We start from the raw sequence: 24,285 nt of genomic DNA on the forward strand, positions 1-24,285 counted from the left end.
AGACACTTCACCCGTTGCCTACTGGTGGTGGTCAGAGTGGCGCCAGTGTCCGGCAGCCTCGCCTCTGTCAGTGCGCCCCAGGGTGGCTGTGGCTACAATGTAGCTGCCATCACCAGTGTGTGAATGTGTGGATGACTGGTTGTGTAAAGTGCTTTGGGGTCCTTAAGGAGTAGTAAAGCGCTATACAAATACAGGCCATTTACCATTACATTACACGATTAAATTCAATGCTATATTTTAAATATATTTTTACAACAGAGACACATTATGCATAGAAAAGAAAATGTAATTCATAGGATTTTTGTTAGTTGGTTTTTTTTTCCGGCTTTACAAGCAGTTAACAGAAAAACAATGGACCTCTGAGAATAGGAGCTAAAAATGATTGAATATATATATCAGTTTAGCCAAAATCGTAGCATAATTTATATAGTCACACTTAAAATTTCACCTCAATTTCACACGGTTCTTCTTTAGCATGGAATTTTCCTTTGACATCTATAACACAGAAATGGCGACATCTAGTGGGGACTGAGTCAAATGATAGGTTCATTACTATCAGTTCCACCCATTACAGAGAAAATAAAACTTACTTCTTTATCACAACACAGATACGTTTGTATGCTGGGATCTGAACTGACGAACTGACAGTGAGTGGATTATAACTGAAAAGGACTTTGTTTTGGTGAGTTCACCTATAAACTAAACTAAAATATCTGAAAATCAGTGGAAATGACTGAGAAACTTGCAATCATTGAAAATTTCCTGAGCTGCCATGTGTGTTCAGAGACGTTCAGAGATCCTGTGTCTCTGAGCTGCAGCCACAGCTTCTGTTCAAGCTGCCTGCAGAAATTCTGGGAACAAATTACAAACAAAAACTGTCCCATTTGTAAAAGAAAATCTTTAAAGGATGAACAATCGATAAACGTTTCTCTCAAAGAACTTGCTGACTCCTTTGCTAAGAGACAGAGTGAGAGCCCACTTGAGTCACTAAAAGAAAAGGAGGAAGAGAAGGATTATTATTATTTCATGCTGTGTTTAAAATAATTACATGCACTTTACAACATTCAGTTCAGGTCATGTTTGTTTAGCATTAGCATGCAGAAATGCCTTCAGGTAACCTTTTACCTCGCAGTATTAGAACAGGCTGCTCACCCTGAAAAAAGTAACTGCCACCTTAATGAAGCGGATGACACAAAGTACATACTAAGAGCTATAAGGTAACAAATGTTCTTTTCTTATTAATGATTTCTAATGAAAAGGGAAACCAAACACACTATAAACTGAGAAAAAGCGTTTAGGCGGAATAAATTCTCTAAAAATGATCTGATCAGTTTCAGTCTTGGTTGTTTGGTATATTCTCAGAACAGAGAATAAGATATTAAACTGGTAACTGGTGCATCTTTCACCTTTGTTTGGATAAAATGCTGGTTTGGGAAAAAAAAATCATGCCACCTCACACTTTACCAGTTTACCTACCACTGCATGTTGTTTAGAACATTCTCAGATTAATCCTAGTGAACAGTGATGCAGTGGTGAGTCCTGTCACCTGTTTGTGATTTTTTATTTAAATTATTTGATAAAGCTGTTTTAATTATTCTATTTATACACAATGCAAACGTGCTCATGAATGAGTTGGCTCTCTGTGTTTTGAGGGCCATAAGCTTTGTCCGGCACTATGCCTGTGCTGAAATATTGAAGAGTGGACGTAGAGCGCTTGAGGGTCCTTTTTTTGCTGATAATGGTTACAATATGGTTACAATAAGTCTCTCTGGGTCAGGAAGTCCAAACAGTCCAAACAAGATGTCCTGAACTGGGTCTTACAATCAGCTTAAAATCAGCTGAGGGACAATATTAGACAATATTAGATAATCAAGGCTACGTAGGGTTGTTTTTCTTCTGTCTTTCTCTTTCTTCTCTGTCTTTCTGATTCCAGGAGGAGCAGATACAAGGCAAGGGTGGACTGAACGGAGTGGATTGGAAGGGAGCCATCAAGAGGGGTGCTGGGAGAAGATAATAATCGTTTGTTATTGTCAAAGTATAAAAGCTGCACAGCCTGTTTCAGGGATAACCTTAGTGTGAGGCAGACTGTTGTTTCACACAACGGTCCAGCGCGGTAACTTGTGATTTCAACTGCCAAAGAAAATGAAATCTTTTAAACGATTGATGTTTCTGACAATTCTGAACATGACACACCTCACAGCAAGATGGTCCTGGGTTTAAATTCAGGGTGGGGATTTTCTCTGCAGAGGTTAGATGTTCTTCCTGTGTCTCTGCGGGTTCAATCTGAGGAAGCTGGCTTCCTCCCACAGTTCAAACACAAGCAAGTTAGGTTAGCTGATTATCCTAAATTATCTAATTGTCTCTATATGTTAGCCCTGCCACAGCTTGTTGACCTGCTCAGTGTGTACCTGCCTTTAAAACAGCAGCGTAAATGACCAGTATTTCTGCACAAATTCACAGACACAGCATGTCTATGCAGTATTTCTTTAACACTGTGAATAACTGCACCACCTAGTGGTGACAGAGTGAAATTGCGGAGTCATTGATATCAGCTCCACCCATAAGAGATTAAATGAAACCTAAAGATTCACTTTGTCGATCTGACGGGGACGCCATTACACTAAAGCTTAGGATCTGTACTGAAGAATACAAATTAGCTCAAAAGTCAAAGGAACTGTATTTCGGTGAGTCTTGTTCTTTAAGTTATCTGATATTATCACGGATGGCTGAAAGAGCTCTTTTTGAAAATATCCTGAGCTGCCATGTGTGTTCAGAGACTTTCAGAGATCCTGTGTCTCTGAGCTGCAACCACAGCTTCTGTTCAAGCTGCCTGCAGAAATTCTGGGAACAAACTAAAAACAAAAACTGTCCCATTTGTAAAAGAAAATCTTCAAGGGAGGAACCATCTATAAACGTTTCTCTCAAAGAACTTGCTGACTCCTTTGCTAAGAGGCAGAGTGAGAGCTCACCTGAACAAAAGGAGGAAGAAAAGGAGGAGGTGGTGTGTGATAAACATCCAGACGTCCCTTACTGGTACTGTGTGGATGAAGACAGAGTTGTGTGTCCTGTGTGTGAGTTTTCTCTCCACCAGAGTCACAAAGTGGTTCCTGTAGAAGAAGCAGTCAGTGACCTGAAGGAGCAGCTGAAATCTGACTTAAAGTCTCTGCAGGACAAGAGGAACAAATACAAACAAGTGGAGGAAACATACAATGAAATGAGGGAACACACGAAGAAGCAGCTGTTGTCCACAGAGAGGCAGATCAGAGCAGAGTTCAAGAAGCTCCAGCAGGTCCTGAAAGAGGAAGAGGAGTCCAGACTGGCAGCTCTGAGGGAGGAAGAGGAGCAGAAGGGGAGGACTATCAGCAGAGAGATGAAGATGATTGAGGAGCAGATCTCCTCTCTGTCAGACAGCATCTCTGCTGTTGAAGAAGAGCTGCAGAAACACAGCGTGCCATTCCTCAGCAGTTATAAAGACACTCAGAGCAGAGCCAGAGCCCAGAGCTCAGTGTCAGATCCACAGCTGGTCTCAGGAGCACTGATAGATGTGGCCAAACACCTGGGCAACCTGTCCTTCAGAGTGTGGGAGAAGATGAAGGAGAAGGTCCACTTCAGTCCTGTCATTCTGGACCCAAACACTGCAAACCCCATTCTCTATCTGTCTGATGATCTGACCAGTGTGAGATTTGGAGACACATGGCAGCAGCTTCCTGATAATCCAGAGAGAAACACTGAGTATCCTAATGTTTTTGGCTCTGAGAGCTTCAGCTCAGGGAAACACAGCTGGGAGGTGGAGGTGGGAGACCATCCTGTCTGGGTTATAGGTTTAGTTAAAGAGTCAGTTGAGAGGAAGGGAGAGCGTTTTGCTTCATCAAAAAATGCAATCTGGTGTTTAACACATCACAGTGGAAAATACACTAAAGGTGCTGGTCAGACTGTTAAAGTGAAGAAGAGTCTCCAGAGGATCAGAGTCCAGCTGGACTATGACAGGGGGGAGGTGTCCTTCTATGACCCTGAAGACATGACTCACATCTACACTCACAGACACACTTTCACTGAGAAACTCTTCCCATATTTCACTGTTGGAAAGGCAGGAGACACCAAAACCTCTGATATCAAAATCTGTCAGACTGAGATTTGACTGTAAAGCGAGTCTTTATTTTCACCTGTGAGATTATAATATTATCTTATGCCATGTTATGCCCCTAATTAAGGATTGTGAAGCTATTATGTAGTTTTAGTTTGCATTATTCTCCTGAATTAGAAGAAGGTGATAACGATTACACTTGTTAAACTAATTTGTATTACATTGGACTGCTGATTTATTGTGAATGAATGATATTGTTTTATGATGCATTATACTGCTGAGTTATAAGAAATACTGTTTTCAGAGAGTCAGGACCTTGCTTTTTCTGATAGTAGAGCAGACAGAGCACATTCCACGGGAGCTTCACTCCCGCCGTTGTTAAAGGCAGACAAAATAGGGAGCCAAGGCCATAAGTCAGGCTCGCTAGGAGTTAGGAAAATGTGAATGTTTAGGCTTTTATGACTAGGTGGGGGTCAACAGTGGCTATAAGAGTTTGAGTAATGCTCCACCATTTGGAGATCGATGCTGTCTGTGTGCAGTGTTCATCTCCCCACGCGTGTGTTCATTAAAATCATTGTTTGACCGAAGCTCTTCTGGACCATTATTGTTTTTGTGCTCACCCTCAATATCTGAACCCGTAACACACCGTTTTGTTTTTTAGTTGTCGTTGTTTGTTTCTATGTTTGTTTTTTAAGTCCAGCAGCAGCTTAATTTTAATGAAATTATTAATCAAATTGTTTAACTTCATTATCAGGTTTTATTTTATTTTGTTGAATTAATGAAACTATTAGCAATTCATTGAAAACCAAAGAAACTTTTTCAAGTGAAAATCTTGTGAGCCACTCGAGTTTCTGAAAAAAAACCTTTTGCTTTTTATATTCTTGTTTCTTTTAAATTAATATTTTCAGACTATTTCTGATGTTGTTCATGTAAATATTTTGATAATTTTAAAATCTGAATGATGATTTCTTTGTTTTTCAAAGTTGTTGAGTGTGAACAGTAAACTGTGACACTTCTTAAAAGAAGGATTAATGATTAAACTTGTGTCACATCAGCAAGAGTCAACTTTAAAACTACAAGATCTTAATTTTCCTGATTGTCAGCATCTTGTTTTCAGTTAAATAACATTTTATAGTAACACGTCTACTTTAAAGTTTTCCAAATTCAAAGAAATGACTTCTAAGTTCTGAAACTGTCTCATCAGTGTAACTAAGATTGATTGGATTAAAAATCGTCTTTCTTGTGTTATTTTTAACTTTAATCAGCAGCAGACGTCTCTTAACGTTTGAATGATTTCTGGATCTTCTGATGATTTATAATCAGGTTTTAAATTTGATTTTGAAACTTCAATGTTATTTTTTAACTGGTTTCTTTGATTATTGAAAATCACAAAATGTGTCTGTGAAGTGAAATAAATCAAATTCAGTGATTCTGTTGTTGTTGTGTTTGACTGAAAATCAGCTTTTTAGACACATTCAGTCATTAGTTTAGTTTTATTTAACATGGAAACTCACTTTCATTGTTCTTTTTATATTTAACTGACTCCTTAGAATAAAAGATTATTTGCTTCTGTTGGTTTGTAAATATTCTTGTTGTGCTGGAGCTGTTTTCTTGAAATAATCAGAATCAGATTTTATAAAATTCAGTTTATTTTAAGCAACTACATTTAAAATTGTTATTTTTATTTTCAGACCTGCATTCACATTTAACCTCAACTCTATTAAAATGCATATCAGAGAAAACTTGTGCAGTTTGTTTTGATGGAGTCACTGATTCTCACTTTGGTCTGATCCTCAGTGTGAAACATTACCAGGCAGAAATCAAATGTAATCATGGATAAAGTTTACATTCTCACACCTGATCTGCATCTTTATAAACTCTAACTTATGTTGTTTAACTGTAAATTTAAAGCTGCAGAGATGTTTGATGAAGGTCCAACTTTATAATATTGGTATTTATTTGTATATTATATTTACTCACAAGACAAAGTTCATATTTTCTTCTCTGGTAAAAATGTTTTTCCAACATTTTATTTCCACTTTCTCACATTTTTATTATATATGACTCATTACATATTAGTTATGCCGTTACTCAATAAGTAAAGCAAAAACACTTTTCTCAGTTCATCTCTAAAAACTGCAAATACACAAATAAAACTTTTTTTTTCTTTAGTATTTCCATAAACTTTGGCTCTAAATACATCATTTGTTATGCGTTTGGAAATTTAAAGTCAGTAAGATTATTAAGAGAGCAAGAAGGTAGATTATTAATTAAAATCTAATAAAACTTTATTTCTCCTCTTTGCAGACTGAATCTTGTTTTTCAGTCCTGAGCACAGACCTGCTGACATGTTGGAGAAGCAAACAAAGTATTTGTTTAGTCAGTCTGCCCTGAGCCGTAGTCTTTGTGACACTTTTTATACTTTATTCATATTTTTTTAATTTGTTTATGTAACCAGATAAGGGGCAGAAAAGTGATGATGGTACTAAGGGTCTGAACCATAGCTTCTTCCTTTGACTATAAACATCACAGCAGTTATTCTAACATTTTGCTGAGGTATAACAAGGCACAGCACTAAAATGAATGTGCATCAATACAAACTCACCAGAGCAGTTTGGTTCATGCTAAATGTCTGAACTCACCTCTGCTTCAAAGTTAGTGAATTCTCCCTCTAACAACACATTAGACTCATCAGTTTCAATTATGTACATTTTTATAAACGTATCTAGCATGACTCATTTCATCACAGCAGCACACAGAGGACAAAAGACACCGGCCCTGGTTCCTGTCACAGCTGGCATTTCATCCTGCTTTCATCCTGACGGGCCGTCGTAGTCTAATCACAACATAGCATAGCTGAATTCTTATATAATAAATCATCTTCAGTTCCTTCTCCTTATTGAAATATCTGTTTGTGAAGCACAACCTGGAAACTGTCTGAATTACTGTGACAGCGCCCTCTAGCGAATACAAATATTATATGCACATTTCAGTTTGCTACGTCACTGTGATTCGTGAAAATGAAAGTAAATTTCGACACTTTCAAACAGAGCTGAGACGCCATTACAGGGAGTCAGATCTCTGCTAATAACACACGTTTGGAGGATTTGAATCAGAAAGTTCAAGAGACACTAATTTGGTGAGTTAAAAATACTTAAAGATCAAATGGCTGAGAAAGTCAGACTTTTGGAAAATTTCCTGAGCTGCCATGTGTGTTCAGAGACTTTCAGAGATCCTGTGTCTCTGAGCTGCAGCCACAGCTTCTGTTCAAGCTGCCTGCAGAAATTCTGGGAACAAACTAAAAACAAAAACTGTCCCATTTGTAAAAGAAAATCTTCAAAGGATCATCTAGATGTGAACTTTGCTCTGAAAGAACTTGCTGATTCATTTGCTGGGAGACAGAAATCTGGATCATCTGAGATGGAAAAGGGAGAGAAGAAATTAACAGTGGTGTGCAGTAAACATGAGGAAGAGCCTAAACTGTTCTGTGTGGACGAGCAGAGAGCTGTGTGTACTGTGTGTGACTTTTCTCTCCACCAGAGTCACAAAGTGGTTCCTGTAGAAGAAGCAGTCAGTGACCTGAAGGAGCAGCTGAAATTTGACTTAAAGTCTCTGCAGGACAAGAGGAACAAATACAAACAAGTGGAGGAAAAATACAATGAAATGATTCAACACTCCAAGAAGCAACTGATGTCCACAGAGAGGCAGATCAGAGCAGAGTTCAAGAAGCTCCAGCAGATCCTGAAAGAGGAAGAGGAGTCCAGACTGGCAGCTCTGAGGGAGGAAGAGGAGCAGAAGGGGAGGACTATCAGCAGAGAGATGAAGATGATTGAGGAACAGATCTCCTCTCTGTCAGACAGCATCTGTGCTGTTGAAGAAGAGCTGCAGAAACACAGCGTGCCATTCCTCAGCAGTTATAAAGACACTCAGAGCAGAGCCAGAGCCCAGAGCTCAGTGTCAGATCCACAGCTGGTCTCAGGAGCACTGATAGATGTGGCCAAACACCTGGGCAACCTGTCCTTCAGAGTGTGGGAGAAGATGAAGGAGAAGGTCCACTTCAGTCCTGTCATTCTGGACCCAAACACTGCACACCCCCGTCTCTATCTGTCTGATGATCTGACCAGTGTGAGGATTGGAGACACAAAGCAGCAGCTTCCTGATAATCCAGAGAGAAACATAAAGTATGGTGCTGTTTTTGGCTCTGAGAGCTTCAGCTCAGGGAAACACAGCTGGGAGGTGGAGGTGGGAGACCATCCTGACTGGACTGTGGGTTTAGTTAAAGAGTCAGTTGAGAGGAAGGGAGAGCTTCTTGCTTTACCAAAATATGGAATCTGGTGTTTATTGCACCGTAGTGGAAAATACACTAATTATGTTGGTCAGACTGTGAGAGTGAAGAAGAGTCTCCAGAGGATCCGAGTCCAGCTGGACTATGACAGGGGGGAGGTGTCCTTCTATGACCCTGAAGACATGACTCTGATCTGCACTCACAGAGACACTTTCACTGAGAAACTCTTCCCATATTTCAGTTTTGGAAAGACAGGAGATGCCAAAACCTCTGATATCAAAATCTGTCAGACTGAGATTTCTTTGAAAACTTCAGTGAGGTTTAAGGAGCTTGGAATGAAAAGCATCTGGACTTCTTTAGCGAGTTCTTTTCAGTGAGGTCTTGGTGAATTTTTTCCCTTCTCTCGTGTTTTCTTTCTTTTGTTACAACTTGTTTTGTGGTTATTTGTTTTTTTGTTCTCAAGGCTTTTTTATGTGAGAAATGCAGGAATAAAATTTTAGCACTTTCAAAATGAAATTACAAATGTAGCTCAGATCCTTTTATTTTTCAAATTAAGTTTAACAATGGGGTGTCTGGCCCATTGCTACGGGCCATTCGATCCCTATACAACCGTTGCAAGAGCTTGGTTCGCATTGCCGGCAATAAGTCGGACTCGTTCCCGGTGGGTGATGGGCTCCGCCAGGGCTGCCCTTTGTCACCGGTTCTGTTCATAATTTTTATGGACAGGATTTCTAGGCGCAGCCAAGTGGCGGAGGGCTTTCGCTTTGGTGGCCTCAGGATCTCATCTCTGATCTTTGCGGATGATGTGGTTCTGTTGGCTTCATCGGGTGAGGGCCTCCAGCTCGCACTGGAGCGGTTCGCAGCCGAGTGTGAAGCAGCGGGAATGAGGATCAGCACCTCCAAATCTGAGGCCATGGTTCTCAGCCGGAAAAGGGTGGAGTGCCCACTCCGGGTCGGGGATGAGGTCCTGCCCCAAGTGGAGGAGTTCAAGTATCTCGGGGTCTTGTTCGCGAGTGATGGGAGAAGGGAGCCGGAGATCGACAGACGGATTGGGGCTGCAGCTGCAGTAATGCAGACGCTGCACCGGTCCGTCGTGGTGAAGAGGGAGCTGAGTGTAAAAGCGAAGCTCTCAATTTACCGGTCGATCTACGTCCCTACCCTCACCTATGGCCACGAGCTGTGGGTAGTGACCGAAAGGACGAGATCGCGGATACAAGCGGCGGAAATGAGCTTCCTCCGAAGGGTGGCTGGCATCTCCCTTAGAGATAGGGTGAGAAGTTCGGCCATCCGGGAGGGGCTCAGAGTAGAGCCGCTGCTGCTCCACATCGAAAGGAGCCAGCTGAGGTGGTTTGGGCATCTGGTAAGGATGCCCCCTGGGCGCCTCCTGGGTGAGGTGTTCCAGGCATGTCCCACCGGGAGGAGGCCCCGGGGCAGACCCAGGACACGCTGGAGAGATTATATCTCTCGGCTGGCCTGGGAACGCCTTGGTGTTCCCCCGGATGAGCTGGAGGAGGTGGCTGGGGAGAGGGAGGTCTGGGCCTCTTTGCTTAGGCTGCTGCCCCCGCGACCCGGCCCCGGATAAAGCGGATGAAGATGGATGGAATCCAATTTCAGAATTAATGCATCAAATGTTGGATGATATAAAACTGACAAGAGCCATCTTTTCCATTTGTTCATTTTTCTTAGATTCCGTTTTTGCTAAATTTATAACAGTTTTAAAGTTGTTTAACTGATCATAAAACTGTTTTTAACATTGAAACAGTGCAAAATTGGTGCTAGAGAGATAAATAGATGCTGAGAACTGTAGCTTTGATTCCCTTTACAAGTTATTGAGATCCATATCAGCAAAATATGTGTGTTTTACTGGTTTCAGAATGTGCTAAAACTGACTAATAAATAAACCCAGTGTCTTCTTTTCTTTTGATACTTCACAATCAGTGATGAATTTAAGTAAAAGATTGTCCTTAAATGTGATTCTTATGGTATGTTCTTCATCACGACAAAATAAACCAAACTGTGTGCGATGACATAATAAGAATACTGTCACTTTAGAATAATCTGCAATGACACATTCTAAAAGATTATTCAGTTCTATTCAGCTCTATGTCATTTATCTTTGTTTTCTTTTGTTTAATATTCACTTTAAATGTGTTAAAATCTTTTTATTTACTTTTTTCATTTTTTGTTGATTTTCTGCCTTTTTTGCCAATATAGTGACTTTCCTTTCCTTCATCAATTATTTAGACCCATATCGGCTAATAACAGCATTGTGACAATTTCGTTTTTAATGGTTTCAAAATGATAAATAGACTTGACTCATAAATAATCCTAATGTCATCTTTTGATATTTAACTGTCAGTGAATCATTTAAGTGATTTGTTTCATTTAAATGTGTTTCTTATGGCATGTTCTCCATTACGTTGCAAAATAAGCCAAACTGTGTACGTTCAGCCATGTTTTCTTTAAAATGTGTCATTGCAGAATAATGTTGACTTTCTGACATTTATTCAGCTGGTCTCAGGAGCACTGATAGATGTGGCCAAACACCTGGGCAACCTGTCCTTCAGAGTGTGGGAGAAGATGAAGGAGAAGGTCCACTTCAGTCCTGTCAGTCTGGACCCAAACACTGCAAGTCGCCGTCTCTATCTGTCTGATGATCTGACTAGTGTGAGATTTGGAGACACATTTCAGCAGCTTCCTGATAATCCAGAGAGAAACACTGAGTATTACACTGTTTTTGGCTCTGAGGGCTTCAGCTCAGGGAAACACAGCTGGGAGGTGGAGGTGGGAGACCATCCTGACTGGGTTGTGGGTTTAGTTAAAGAGTCAGTTGACAAAAATGAGCCATCTGTTTCACCAAAATATGGAATCTGGTGTTTAATACATCGTAGTGGAAAATACACTAATGGTGTTGGTCAGACTGTGACAGTGAAGAAGAGTCTCCAGAGGATCAGAGTCCAGCTGGACTATGACAGGGGGGAGGTGTCCTTCTATCACCCTGAAGACATGACTCACATCTGCACTCACAGAGACACTTTCACTGAGAAACTCTTCCCATTTTTCAGTATTGGAAAGGCAGGAGACGCCAAAACCTCTGATATCAAAATCTGTCAGACTGAGATTTCTCTGAAAACTGCAACGACGTCTCTGTGAACTTTTCTTCTCTTGTCTCATCCTTTTAGTTACAGCTTGTTTTGTGGTTGTTTGTTTTTCAATTTTGGCAACTCCTGTTTTTACTTATGTGAGAAATTGCAGAAAGAAAGATTAGTATCTGAAGCATTTTATACAATGTGATAAAAATCATTTTCAAAACACAGTAAAATTTAATGATAAAAGTAATTTTTTCTTTGTTTTCTTGCAAATTCAGTTTGAAGGTCCTTAAAACTTTATATTTATTTGTTCTTTTTTTGGTTGATTTTTTCCTTTTTTGACAAATATATAGCAGTTTCAAGTCATTGGGTGTTCATGAAACAGTTTTTAAACATTTAAACAGTGCGAAGTTGAACATACTTCCATGTGTCAGACATTGATGAACAAGCTCTGATAAATGTCACTTTCCTTTCCTTCATCAGTTATTTAGATCCATATCAGCTAATAACAGCATCGTGACAATTTGTGCTTCTAATGTCTGCTTTTAATACTTAACTGTCAGTGATTCATTTAAGTGATTTGCTTCATTTAAATGTGTTTCTTATAGCATGTTCTCCATTATGTTGCAAAATAAAACAAACTGTGTAGGTTGTCATAATAATTCAGCCATGTTTTTCTTTCAAATGTGTCATTGCAGAATAATGTTGACTGTCTGACATTTATTCAGTTGTATTCATACAAACTAAAGCTCATTCTTTGTTTTTTAGATTGTTCCTAAGTTCTGTGTAAATTGCTTTGTCAGATACAGACACTGTTTTCTTTGCTACTGACTGACCCGAAACATTTATTTCATAATTGTTGAACATATTTGTACAGTTGGAGCTGCTGTTTGTTCCAGTGTGTTTCTGTGAACTCTCACTTCATATTCCAGATCACATCAGCACATTCAGGATTTGGTCTTGTTAACTGTGGATTTCCTGTTTTTCACCTGCAGAGCAAATATGATGAAAATGTTGGAAACACAAGTTCACTGATTTCCTGGATTATTTTCTGTCAATAAAAATATCAAAGTCTGGCTGCGTTTTGATTTGTGTATAAACATCAAAGGAAATTTGATCTCTTAATTTTTATTGTTTAATTCTTACTGTATTCAAACTGTCCTTTTATTGGTAACACATTAACACATCTTGTTGAAGTTAGAGAAACACGTGCATCACCTAAGAGAATAAAGCAAAAATCTGAAGAATCAGAGAATTTAAGGATTAATATTATTATACAGAAGAAATCCAAAGTGGCAATAAGAGACAAAGTAAGAGGAGGAAACTTCATGTAGTTTATTTGTATGTTTATTTCAGTGTTGGAAAGGCAGGAGACGCCAAAACCTCTGATATCAAAATCTGAGAGACTGAGATTTGACTGTAAAGCGAGTCTTTATTTTCACCGTTTTGTTCTTTTGTTGTTGTTTGTTTCTATGTTTGTTTTTTAAGTCCAGCAGCAGCTTAATTTTAGTTAAATTATTAATCAAATTGTTTAACTTCATTATCAGGTTTTATTTTATTTTGTTGAATTAATGAAACTATTAGCAATTCATTGAAAACCAAAGAAACGTTTTCAAGTGAAAATCTTGTGAGCCACTCGAGTTTCTGTAAAAAAATCTTTTGCTTTTTCTATTCTTGTTTCTTTTAAATTAATATTTTCAGACTATTTCTGATGTTGTTCATGTAAATGTTTTGATCATTTTAAAATCTGAATAATGATTTCTTTGCTTTTCAAAGTTGATGAGTGTGAACAGTAAACTGTGACACTTCTTAAAAGAAGGATTAATGATTAAACTTAATCCTTTAAGTTTAACTTAACCCTAACTTTAACTTTAACTTAATCCTTTAACTTTAAGTTTAAGTTTAACTTAAACTTAAACTTATGTTCACTGAACATGTGAACCAAACGATCTGCAAATCAAATATTCTGAACTGGTTAAGAACTACATGTTAACACTGGTGTGAAGGATGTGCCCAGCTGAACCTGCATGAGATACACAAGCACATCAAAACGTGACCAGAATTAAAACACATTTAAACGGCTTTTCCCCCCCAGCTGTGTCTGAGCACAGTTCACTGGTAACCAACTCTTGCTGACTCTTGCTTACTCACATCAGCAAGAGTCAACTTTAAAACTACAAGATCGTAATTTTCCTGAATGTCAGCATCTTGTTTTCAGTTAAATAACATTTTATAGTAACACATCTACTTTAAAGTTTTCCAAATTCAAAGAAATGACTTCTAAGTTCTGAAACTGTCTCATCAGTGTAACTAAGATTGATTGGATTAAAAATCGTCTTTCTTGTGTTATTTTTAACTTTAATCAGCAGCAGACGTCTCTTAACTTTTGAATGATTTCTGGATCTTCTGATGATTTATAATCAGGTTTTAAATTTGATTTTGAAACTTCAATGTTATTCTTTAACTGGTTTCTTTGATTATTGAAAATCACAAAATGTTTCTGTGAAGTGAAATAAATCAAATTCAGTGATTCTGTTGTTGTTGTGTTTGACTGAAAATCAGCTTTTTAGACACATTCAGTCATTAGTTTAGTTTTATTTAACATGGAAACTCACTTTCATTGTTCTTTTTATATTTAACTGACTCCTTAGAATAAAAGATTATTTGCTTCTGTTGGTTTGTAAATATTCTTGTTGTGCTGAAGCTGTTTTCTTGAAATAATCATAATCAGATTTTATAAAATTCAGTTTATTTTAAGCAACTACATTTAAAATTGTTATTTTCAGACCTGCATTCACATTTAACCTCAACTCTCTTAAACTGCATATCAGAGAAGACTTGTGCAGTTTGTTTTGATGGAGTCACTGATTCTCACTTTGGTCTGATCCTCAGTGTGTCATGGTCCGTGGGGGTACCTGGAGGGTGTTTCCTTCTGTGGCTGCTGTACCATCCCTTTGGGGCGGGGACTTCCGTGCTTCAACTGAGCCTCAGCTGCAAGCAACCGGCTCCTCCGTGCCAGTTTGTTCTACCCTTCTCGGTGGTAAATGACGTTTCCCTTTGTGGTTTTCCTTGTGTGACTTAGCGCTCAGAGTAATTTCTTTCTTCCCTTCGTACAGCGGAGTTCCTATCCTGGCTTTCACCTTACGGGGACAGTCCCCGCCTCCCAGCCTACTCGTCCGCCTGCCCTCCAACCCCCACGCTTCAGCTTGGGACCCTCCAGACGCTTTCCACGGACCTCTCCCCTCCCCTCAGTGATTCTAACCCGGACTGGCACAGTAAGGCGAACAATTCTTCAGTTTCTAGTTATCTATGCTCCAGTTTTCCCTTTCGATTATTGTAAATGCCGGCAAAGCCACTTTACTTTGCGCTATTATTTTGAAGAGTACCTTAGCACTTCCTCTTTTATTGTGTCAGACTTCCTGTTCTGTTCTCAGTGAAACGACACAAACACGTTGCTTCAGAGTGAGTAAAAACGTTTATTTTTTGAAAATACTCGTGCAAACTATGTATTTTATTCATCTGTCACATGCTATAACTTTGAAAGTTTACTCAATGTGGTTGAATTCGTTTTTTATTGTATATTTATGTCATTTGTTTGTGGTGTGGAAAGACTGGCTAAGAGATGTGCATGGAGGAAGTTGGCTAGCTGGTTCAGCATGATAAGCACCCTTGGAAGCAGAAAGAGGTTGGTTTAATGATGCAAATGATTGTTTATGTATTTAAGAAACAGAAAGGTTGTTGTTAATTCATTTTATTAAATGCTGTAACATAAATAGTTTAAAAACTATTGATTTATGTCAATGTCACTATTTGAGTTTATCAAAATAATTTTCTATGGTAAAATGTGAACATTTCTGCACTTTCTACTTAAATGTTCAATGGTATTTGTTTGTGCATCTTTATAGTTTTCACGGTGCCATATTGTCGGTGGTTTAAAGAGGAGAGAATAAAGTTGCATCAGTCGAAGCTCTTTGTGTCACGAGTGGTAATTCCAAGTGGGCAGCTACAATTATAACTACCTCTTCCTCTGTTACAGAATATTCCCACGGCTCACTGACCTGCTCCCCGTCTCTGCAACTAGCCTGATTGGCCCCTCTTGTCACGTTAGGTAACTTATTCGATTAAAATTCACTGTAAGCATTCCTCGCCCGTGTTTGACTGCATTTTTGGGTCCACTTTCCTGATCGAACCCGTTGGTTCATGACACAGTGTGAAACATTACCAGGCAGAAATCAAATGTAATCATGGATAAAGTTTACATTCTCACACCTGATCTGCATCTTTATAAACTCTAACTTATGTTGTTTAACAGTAAATTTAAAGCTGCAGAGATGTTTGATGAAGGTCCAACTTTATAATATTGGTATTTATTTGTATATTATATTTACTCACAAGACAAAGTTCATATTTTCTTCTCTGGTAAAAATATTTTTCCAACATTTTATTTCCACTGTTACGAACTTGCATGTTCATGTGTTTGTTTTGTGCAGGTGTTATGTCTTTTTGTTAATTTAGCTGTGCCAGGGCCCTGCTCCGATTGGTGCATGGATACACTGCACCGACATGACTGGTTCCAGCTGGAGGACCCGCCCATTAAAAGGAGGCTGGAGCGCTACAACCAGAGAGGTCTTCGCGGTTCTCCTCACGATCCGGCAGTATTCCTGTGGCAGCCGCTGGCTGCAGTGCGCTTGAGAGTTGTGGAAGTGGAGTGGGTAGGGGTGAGCTGCTGTTTCTTTTGATCACCCGTTTTCTCTTGTTTTGAGTTAGTTAAGGAGGTTAGACTCTGTCTTTATTTTTGACTTTGTTTTGGTAAGGTCAGGGGTGCGGGATTTGTGTAGATTTGTTTTGTTTATTGTTTTGGCCTTGGCTCACCCTGAAGTGTTGACACTCCCGTTTTGGTTCCTTTTTTTTCACATTGTAAATAAATCACATTGAAACTAAAGGATTTGTTTCCTGTGGCTGCTTGGGTCTTGGGGGGGAAGCGAGTGCCTCACTCATGTTATTGCCTGGCCCTAGACGGGTTGTAACATGAATTGGGGGCTCGTCCTCTGCCTTGTTCTGTGGTTTTGGTCTGTTTGGCAGTTTTCTTGGTGTGGTGATAGTAGGTGTGTGGGATTATGGAGTTTTCTTTGGATGAGTTTGTTACCTCGCCTTCATGGAATAAAATAGTGAAGTGCAGGAAAGCTGATTTGCTCATTATTGCTAGTTTTTATGATGTTCAAGTGTCCTATAGTGCCCGTAAAGCGGAGGTTAAGGACGCTTTGTGTGCAGGGCTGGTGGAGCGAGGCATCCTTCCTGCCCCGAAGGCAGCTGTAGAGCAGCCTGGCGGCGGGGGTTTGAAGGTGGCTCCGGAGGCTGAGCCGGAGCCGGATGCCAAAGGGCCTGTTAACGTGCTCCCGGCTGAGGCGGAGTCTGAAGCAGCTGAGTCTGGTACGGCCGGGGAACCCCTGGCGGGGCGGTCTACGGAGGATCTCCGTTTGACCCTCCGTATAAGGGAGGTGGAAACCCGTGCTAAAGAGCTTGAAGTACAAGCAATGCACCTCCGTGTCAGAGCTTTGGAGCTGGAGCCTCTAGTCATCCTAGTACATCCACCGCTGTCTCAACAGGTTTTGACATCACTAACCACGTTAAACTGGTTCCCCCATTTCGTGAGGCCGAAGTGGACTCCTATTTTAACTTTTGAGCGTATAGCGGCCGCGTTAAGCTGGCCGAAGGAGTTTTGGCCACTGCTGTTGCAATGCAAACTGGTCGGCAAAGCCCAGGAGGTGTGTACCAGTTTATCAATTGAAGATAGCCTGGATTATGACATCATGAAGAAGACTGTGTTGCAGGCATATGAGCTTGTCCCAGAAGCCTACTGTCAAAAATTTAGGAAGTGTGAAAAAACTGCCAATCAGACATTTGTGGAGTTTGCCCGTGAAAAGAGTCGGTTGTTTGAACGATGGTTGCAGGCCAGTAAAGTAAAGGATCTTGAGGGGCTGAAAGAGCTTCTTTTGTTAGAGGAATTCAAAAAATGTTTGCCGGACCAAGTAGTCATTTATCTGAATGAGCAAAAGGTGACGTCACTTGCTAAAGCGGCAGTGATGGCTGATGAGTTTACTCTCACTCACAAAACTATATTTTCAGCCGCTGTCGCACACAATATCAGGGTGGGACAGGAGAGGAAGATAAGATCACCAAAGGTAGGACTGAAGGATAGACAGGAGGATGGTGGTAATCGCGACTGTTTTTATTGTCGCGAACCCGGACATCTGATGCTGTCTGTCCCGCGTTCTGGAGGAAGGAGCAGCGCAAAGGCTCTAAAAATCCAGCCGGCGTAGGTCTTATTAAGGTTGTCCCTTCGCCTTAAATGCATTCCACCCGTGATTTGCACCATGCGGATGCTGAAATAGAGCCACGTTTTAAACCATTTATCACCAAAGGCTTTGTTTCTGTGACGGGAGAAGAGAGGGATAAAGTGCCTGTTACTGTTCTTCGGGACACAGGTGCGCGTCAGTCATTTATGTTGGACAGTGTACTGCCATTGTCAGATAAAACTGCTTGTGATTCAGATGTGTTAGTTTGGGGAATTAAGATGAGCGTTCTTCGGGCGCCGCTACACAAGGTGCATTTGCATTCGCCCGTAATAACGGGGCATGTTAAAGTTGCCGTGAGTTCCCAGTTGCGTATTAAAGGGGTTTCATTTATTCTGGGAAATGACTTGGCTGGTGGGACAGTTTTTCCCCCGCCTGAAGTGGTGGAAACGCCTGTTGCCTCTGTTACTAATGCTGCCACCCCTATATCAAGTGTTTCCTATTTGTGCTATTACTCGTGCGCAATCGCGCAAATTTGACGATGTTGTGGATGTCGCTGACACATTTATGGCGACGCTAGATGAAAGAGTCTCCCAGCTGTGAGAGTGGCAGAATGGGAAGCGGCAATGATGTGACAAAACTGATGCCAGAGTTGGATGAAAAGTTGAATAGGGATGCATTGATAACCGCTCAGCAGAAGGACTCATCACTGGCTCCCTGTTTTATATCCGCAGCCGCGAGTGCAGAAAGTAAATCCCCCCCACTTCTTTTTTTGTGCAAGACGGAGTTCTTATGAGAAGGTGGTCCCCTGACCGTAGTGGTTTGCCTGGTGCTACGCAGGTGGTGGTGCCGAAGCCACATCGAGGGCAGGTGCTTAGCTTAGCGCATGATGCCAGCATGGCTGGACATCTCGGGGTGAACAAGTTATCATCGGGTGTTGCGCAACTTCTTTTGGCCGGGGCTGAAAGCCGACGTGGTGGCATATTGCCATACCTGTACCACATGTCAGATGGCGGGGAAACCTAATAGACCAATCCCACCTGCCTCACTAATGTTATTGCCTGGCCCTAGACGGGTCGTAACACCACTTTCTCACATTTTTATTATATATGACTCATTACATGTTAGTTATGCCGTTACTCAATAAGTAAAGCAAAAACACTTTTCTCAGTTCATCTCTAAAAACTGCAAATACACAAATAAAACATTTTTTTCTTTAGTATTTCCATAAACTTTGGCTCTAAATACATCATTTGTTATGCGTTTGGAAATTTAAAGTCAGTAAGATTATTAAGAGAGCAAGAAGGTAGATTATTAATTAAAAACTAATAAAACTTTATTTATCCTCTTTGCAGACTGAATCTTGTTTTTCAGTCCTGAGCACAGACCTGCTGACATGTTGGAGAAGCAAACAAAGTATTTGTTTAGTCAGTCTGCCCTGAGCCATAGTCTTTGTGACACTTTTTATACTTTATTCATATTTTTAAATTTGTTTATGTAACCAGATAAGGGGCAGAAAAGTGATGATGGTACTAAGGGTCTGTACCATAGCTTCTTCCTTTGACTATAAACATCACAGCAGTTATTCTAACATTTTGCTGAGGTATAACAAGACACAGCACTAAAATGAATGTGCATCAATACAAACTCACCAGAGCAGTTTGGTTCATGCTAAATGTCTGAACTCAGCTCTGCTTCAAAGTTAGTGAATTCTCCCTCTAACAACACATTAGACTCATCAGTTTCAATTATGTACATTTTTATAAACGTATCTAGCACGACTCATTTCATCACAGCAGCACACAGAGGACAAAAGACACCGGCCCTGGTTCCTGTCACAGCTGGGATTTCATCCTGCTTTCATCCTGACGGGCCGTCGTAGTCTAATCACTACATAGCATAGCTGAATTCTTATATAATAAATCATCTTCAGTTCCTTCTCCTTATTGAAATATCTGTTTGTGAAGAACAACCTGGAAACTATCTGAATTACTGTGACAGCGCCCTCTAGCGAATACAAATATTATATGCACATTTCAGTTTACCACGTGACTGTGATTTGTGAAAATGAAAGTAAATTTCGACACTTTTAAACAGAGCTGAGACGCCATTACAGGGAGTCAGATCTCTGCTAAGAACACACGTTTGGAGGATTTTAATCAGAAAGTTCAAGAGACACTAATTTGGTGAGTTAATAATACTTAAAGATCAAATGGCTGAGAAAGTCAGACTTTTGGAAAATTTCCTGAGCTGCCATGTGTGTTCAGAGACTTTCAGAGATCCTGTGTCTCTGAGCTGCAACCACAGCTTCTGTTCAAGCTGCCTGCAGAAATTCTGGGAACAAACTACAAACAAAAACTGTCCCATTTGTAAAAGAAAATCTTCAAAGGATAATCCTCTTGTGAACTTTACACTGAAAGAACTTTCTGATTCATTTGCTGGGAGACAGAAATCTGGATCATCTGAGACAGAAAAGGGAGAGAAGAAATTAACAGTGGTGTGCAGTAAACACGAGGAAGAGCCTAAACTGTTCTGTGTGGACGAGCAGAGAGCTGTGTGTCCTGTGTGTGAGTTTTCTCTCCACCAGAGTCACAAAGTGGTTCCTGTAGAAGAAGCAGTCAGTGACCTGAAGGAGCAGCTGAAATCTGACTTAAAGTCTCTGCAGGACAAGAGGAACAAATACAAACAAGTGGAGGAAACATACAATGAAATGAGGGAACACATGAAGAAGCAGCTGTTGTCCACAGAGAGGCAGATCAGAGCAGAGTTCAAGAAGCTCCAGCAGTTCCTGAAAGAGGAAGAGGAGTCCAGACTGGCAGCTCTGAGGGAGGAAGAGGAGCAGAAGGGGAGGACTATCAGCAGAGAGATGAAGATAATTGAGGAGCAGATCTCCTCTCTGTCAGACAGCATCTGTGCTGTTGAAGAAGAGCTGCAGAAACACAGCGTGCCATTCCTCAGCAGTTATAAAGACACTCAGAGCAGAGCCAGAGCCCAGAGCTCAGTGTCAGATCCACAGCTGGTCTCAGGAGCACTGATAGATGTGGCCAAACACCTGGGCAACCTGTCCTTCAGAGTGTGGGAGAAGATGAAGGAGAAGGTCCACTTCAGTCCTGTCATTCTGGACCCAAACACTGCAGACTGCTGTCTCTATCTGTCTGATGGTCTGACCAGTGTGAGACGTGGAGACACAGACCAGCAGCTTCCTGATAATCCAGAGAGAAACACTAAGTATACCACTGTTTTTGGCTCTGAGGGCTTCAGCTCAGGGAAACACAGCTGGGAGGTGGAGGTGGGAGACCATCCTGACTGGAATCTGGGTTTAGTTAAAGAGTCAGTTGAGAGGAAGGGAGAGCGTTTTGCATCACCAAAAGATGGAATCTGGTGTGTATTGCACCGTAGTGGAAAATACACTAATGGTGCTGGTCAGACTGTGACAGTGAAGAAGAGTCTCCAGAGGATCAGAGTCCAGCTGGACTATGACAGGGGGGAGGTGTCCTTCTATGACCCTGAAGACATGACTCACATCTACACTCACAGAGACACTTTCACTGAGAAACTCTTCCCATATTTAGGTATTGGAAATACAGGAGACGCCAAAACCTCTGATATCAAAATCTGTCAGACTGAGATTTCTTTGAAAACTTCAGTGAGGTCTACAGAGCTTGGAAAGAAAAGCGTCTGGACTTCTTTAGCGAGTTCTTTTCAGTGAGGTCTTGGTGAATTTTTTCCCTTCTCTTGTGTTTCTTTCTTTTGTTACAACTTTTGTTTTCAACGCATTTTTATGTGAGAAATGCAGGAATAAAATTTTAGCACTTTCAAAATGAAATTACAAATGTAGCTCAGATCCTTTTATTTTTCAAATTAAGTTTAACAATCCAATTTCAGAAATAATGCATCAAATGTTGGATGATATAAAACTGACAAGAGCCATCTTTTCCATTTGTTCATTTTTCTTGGATTCCCTTCCGTTTTTGCTAAATTTATAACAGTTTTAAAGTTGTTTAACTGATCATAAAACTGTTTTTAACATTGAAACAGTGCAAAATTGATGCTAGAGAGATAAATAGATGCTGAGAACTGTAGCTTTGATTCCCTTTACAAGTTATTGAGATCCATATCAGCAAAAAACTGTCTGGCCAATATGTGTCTTTTACTGGTTTCAGAATGTGCTCAAACTGACTAATAAATAAACCTAGTGTCTTATTTTCTTTTGATACTTCACAATCAATGATGAATTTAAGTAAAGGATTGTCCTTAAATGTGATTCTTATGCTATGTTCTACATCACAACAAAACAAACCAAGCTGTGTACGATGACATAATCATTTCTTTAGAATAATCAGGAATGACACATTCTAAAAGATTATTCAGTTGTATTCATACAAACTAAAGCTCACTCTTTGTTTCTTAGACTATTCCTAAGTTCTGTGTAAATTGCTTTGTCAGGGACAATTCATAATACACCTTAGATTTTCAACTCAACCCAATAAAACAGATAAGTAAAACAGTAAAAATCATATTACGGTTTAAAACTGCAATGAGGTCTCTGTGATTCTTTTAGTTTTGTTTTCTCTTCTCTGAAGCGTTCTTGCTTTTGTTACAGCTTGTTTTGTGGTTATTTTCAATTTAGGCAACTCCTGTTGTTCTTTCTTATGTGAGAAATTGCAGAAAGAAAGATTTAGAACCTGCATGAATTTATACAATGAGATAGAAATGATTTTCAAAACACAGACAGCAAAACTGAATCATAAATGTCATTTATCTTTGTTTTGTTTTGTTTAATATTCACTTTGAATGTGTTAAAATCTTTTTATTTACTTGTTCATTTTTTGTTGATTTTCTGCCTTTTTTGCCAATATGTAGCAGGTGTAAAGTCACTGGGTGTTCATGAAACAGTTTTTTAAATATATAAACAGTGTAAAATTGATGTGGCATTGATGAACAAGCACTGATAAATGTCACTTTCCTTTCCTTCATCAATTATTTAGATCCATATCGGCTAATAACAGCATTGTGACAATTTCTCTTTTAATGGTTTCAAAATGATAAATAGACTTGACTCATAAATAATCCTAATGTCATCTTTTGATATTTAACTGTCTATGAATCATTTAAGTGATTTGTTTCATTTAAATGTGTTTCTTATGGCATGTTCTCCATTACGTTGCAAAATAAGCCAAACTGTGTACGTTCAGCCATGTTTACTTTAGAACGTGTCATTGCAGAATAATGTTGACTTTCTGACATTTATTCAGTTGTATTCATACAAACTAAAGCTCATTCTTTGTTTTTCAGATTGTTTCTAAGTCCTGTGTAATTTGCTTTGTCAGATACTATTCATATTATTCCTCAGATTTCAGTTCCTGAGTCTGTCTCTGAAGCAGCGTTTGATAAGAAATCAATATGTGAGGCAGTTACATATTCACAGTGCTGATAAGACGAAGGGAGACGCAATATGTGCAAGTGCCCTGCATTGGTTTGAGAACTGTGATTAATCTGAGCGAATAAAAAAATATATAAAAAAATACCCCAGAGTTAACATGATATATCCACAAGGCCAAAACAGGCCTGCAACAAACATTGTATAATGGTCCATGTTAAGCCTAGAGTTCATTTTAAAGCCTCCTTGGTTTACATCATGGAACCTTGTTTCAAGTTTTACAGACCATTAAGTAACACCTCTTTAGTTCCAGTATGCCCCATCCTTATTAAAAGCCAGGCTGTGCATACCTTTGACCTGAGCGAGGCCCTCTGAGACCTAGGGGGCACTTCATCAACCAATCAAATAGCCGATACTGCACGTTAGATAAAGTGTATCTATAGAAACCAGGGCAGGAGGCCAAAGTGGAAAGCTATTATGTTTTTGAAATATTTATGGCCCAACAGTGTACCATTGTGTCTTAAAAAAAAAGTCTTATTGGAGCAATTCCCCATTGACGTCCCTTAATAACATGTGAGCTGAAAAACAGTTAAATGTCTGTGGCATTGACAGAATCGTGGTTTTCTTTGCTTCTGACTGACCAGAAACATTTATTTCATAATTGTTGAACATTTGTACAGTTGGAGCTGCTGTTTGTTCCAGTGTGTTTCTGTGAACTCTCACTTCATATTCCAGATCACATCAGCACAATCAGGATTTAGTCCTGTTAACTGTGGATTTCCTCTTTTTACCTGCAGAACAAATATGATGAAAATGTCAGATTCCTGATTTCAGTGATCTCCTGGATTATTTCTGTCAATAAAAAATATAAAAGTCTGGCTGCATTTTGATGTGTCTATAAACATTGAAGGAAATTTTATCTTAACTCTTATGGTTTAACAAACACTGCAAGCCCCTATCTCTATCTGTCTGATGATCTGACCAGTGTGAGGATTGGAGTAACAAAGCAGCAGCTTCCTGATAATCCAGAGAGAAACACTAAGTATCGTACTTTTCTTGGCTCTAAGGGCTTCAGTTCAGGAAAACATAGCTGTGAGGTGGAGGTGGGAGACCATCCTGACTGGTATGTGGCTTTAATTAAAGAGTCTGTGTTT

At 39.8% G+C, this 24,285-nt stretch overlaps 3 protein-coding genes across 14 annotated transcripts; all 3 read left to right on the forward strand.

The window, feature by feature from the left end:
- Positions 1-729: 729 nt before the first annotated feature.
- Positions 730-4,138, forward strand: LOC148100291 (nuclear factor 7, brain-like). Of its 3 annotated transcripts, XM_087849379.1 has the most exons (3): positions 730-967; positions 2,247-2,248; positions 2,957-4,138. In XM_087849379.1, the coding sequence occupies exons 1-3, from the start codon at positions 730-732 to the stop codon at positions 4,136-4,138; spliced, it is 1,422 nt and encodes a 473-aa protein (XP_087705505.1). The 3 variants fall into 3 exon arrangements, with proteins under 3 accessions (XP_087705505.1, XP_087705504.1, XP_087705503.1); XM_087849378.1 differs by lacking the exon at positions 2,247-2,248 and having other exon boundaries at positions 730-983; positions 2,965-4,138; XM_087849377.1 differs by lacking the exon at positions 2,247-2,248 and having other exon boundaries at positions 2,928-4,138.
- Positions 4,139-7,249: 3,111 nt separating this feature from the next.
- On the forward strand, positions 7,250-11,522 carry LOC148100292 (nuclear factor 7, brain-like). 10 transcript variants are annotated; one of them, XM_087849362.1, is made up of 2 exons: positions 7,250-8,527; positions 11,352-11,522. In XM_087849362.1, exons 1-2 carry the CDS (start codon positions 7,250-7,252, stop codon positions 11,520-11,522), a joined length of 1,449 nt encoding a protein of 482 aa, XP_087705488.1. The 10 variants fall into 10 exon arrangements, with proteins under 10 accessions (XP_087705488.1, XP_087705490.1, XP_087705487.1 ...); XM_087849364.1 differs by having other exon boundaries at positions 7,250-8,397; positions 11,222-11,522; XM_087849361.1 differs by having other exon boundaries at positions 7,250-8,395; positions 11,214-11,522.
- Positions 11,523-19,963: 8,441 nt separating this feature from the next.
- On the forward strand, positions 19,964-21,460 carry LOC148100293 (nuclear factor 7, brain-like). Its single transcript, XM_087849370.1, has one exon. The coding sequence runs from the start codon at positions 19,964-19,966 to the stop codon at positions 21,458-21,460; it is 1,497 nt and encodes a 498-aa protein (XP_087705496.1).
- Positions 21,461-24,285: the final 2,825 nt, after the last annotated feature.

This window comes from Neolamprologus brichardi, chromosome 12 (assembly GCF_056152115.1).
Source record: "Neolamprologus brichardi isolate AB-2024 chromosome 12, ASM5615211v1, whole genome shotgun sequence".
In the NCBI taxonomy this organism is placed as follows: Eukaryota; Metazoa; Chordata; class Actinopteri; order Cichliformes; family Cichlidae; genus Neolamprologus; species Neolamprologus brichardi.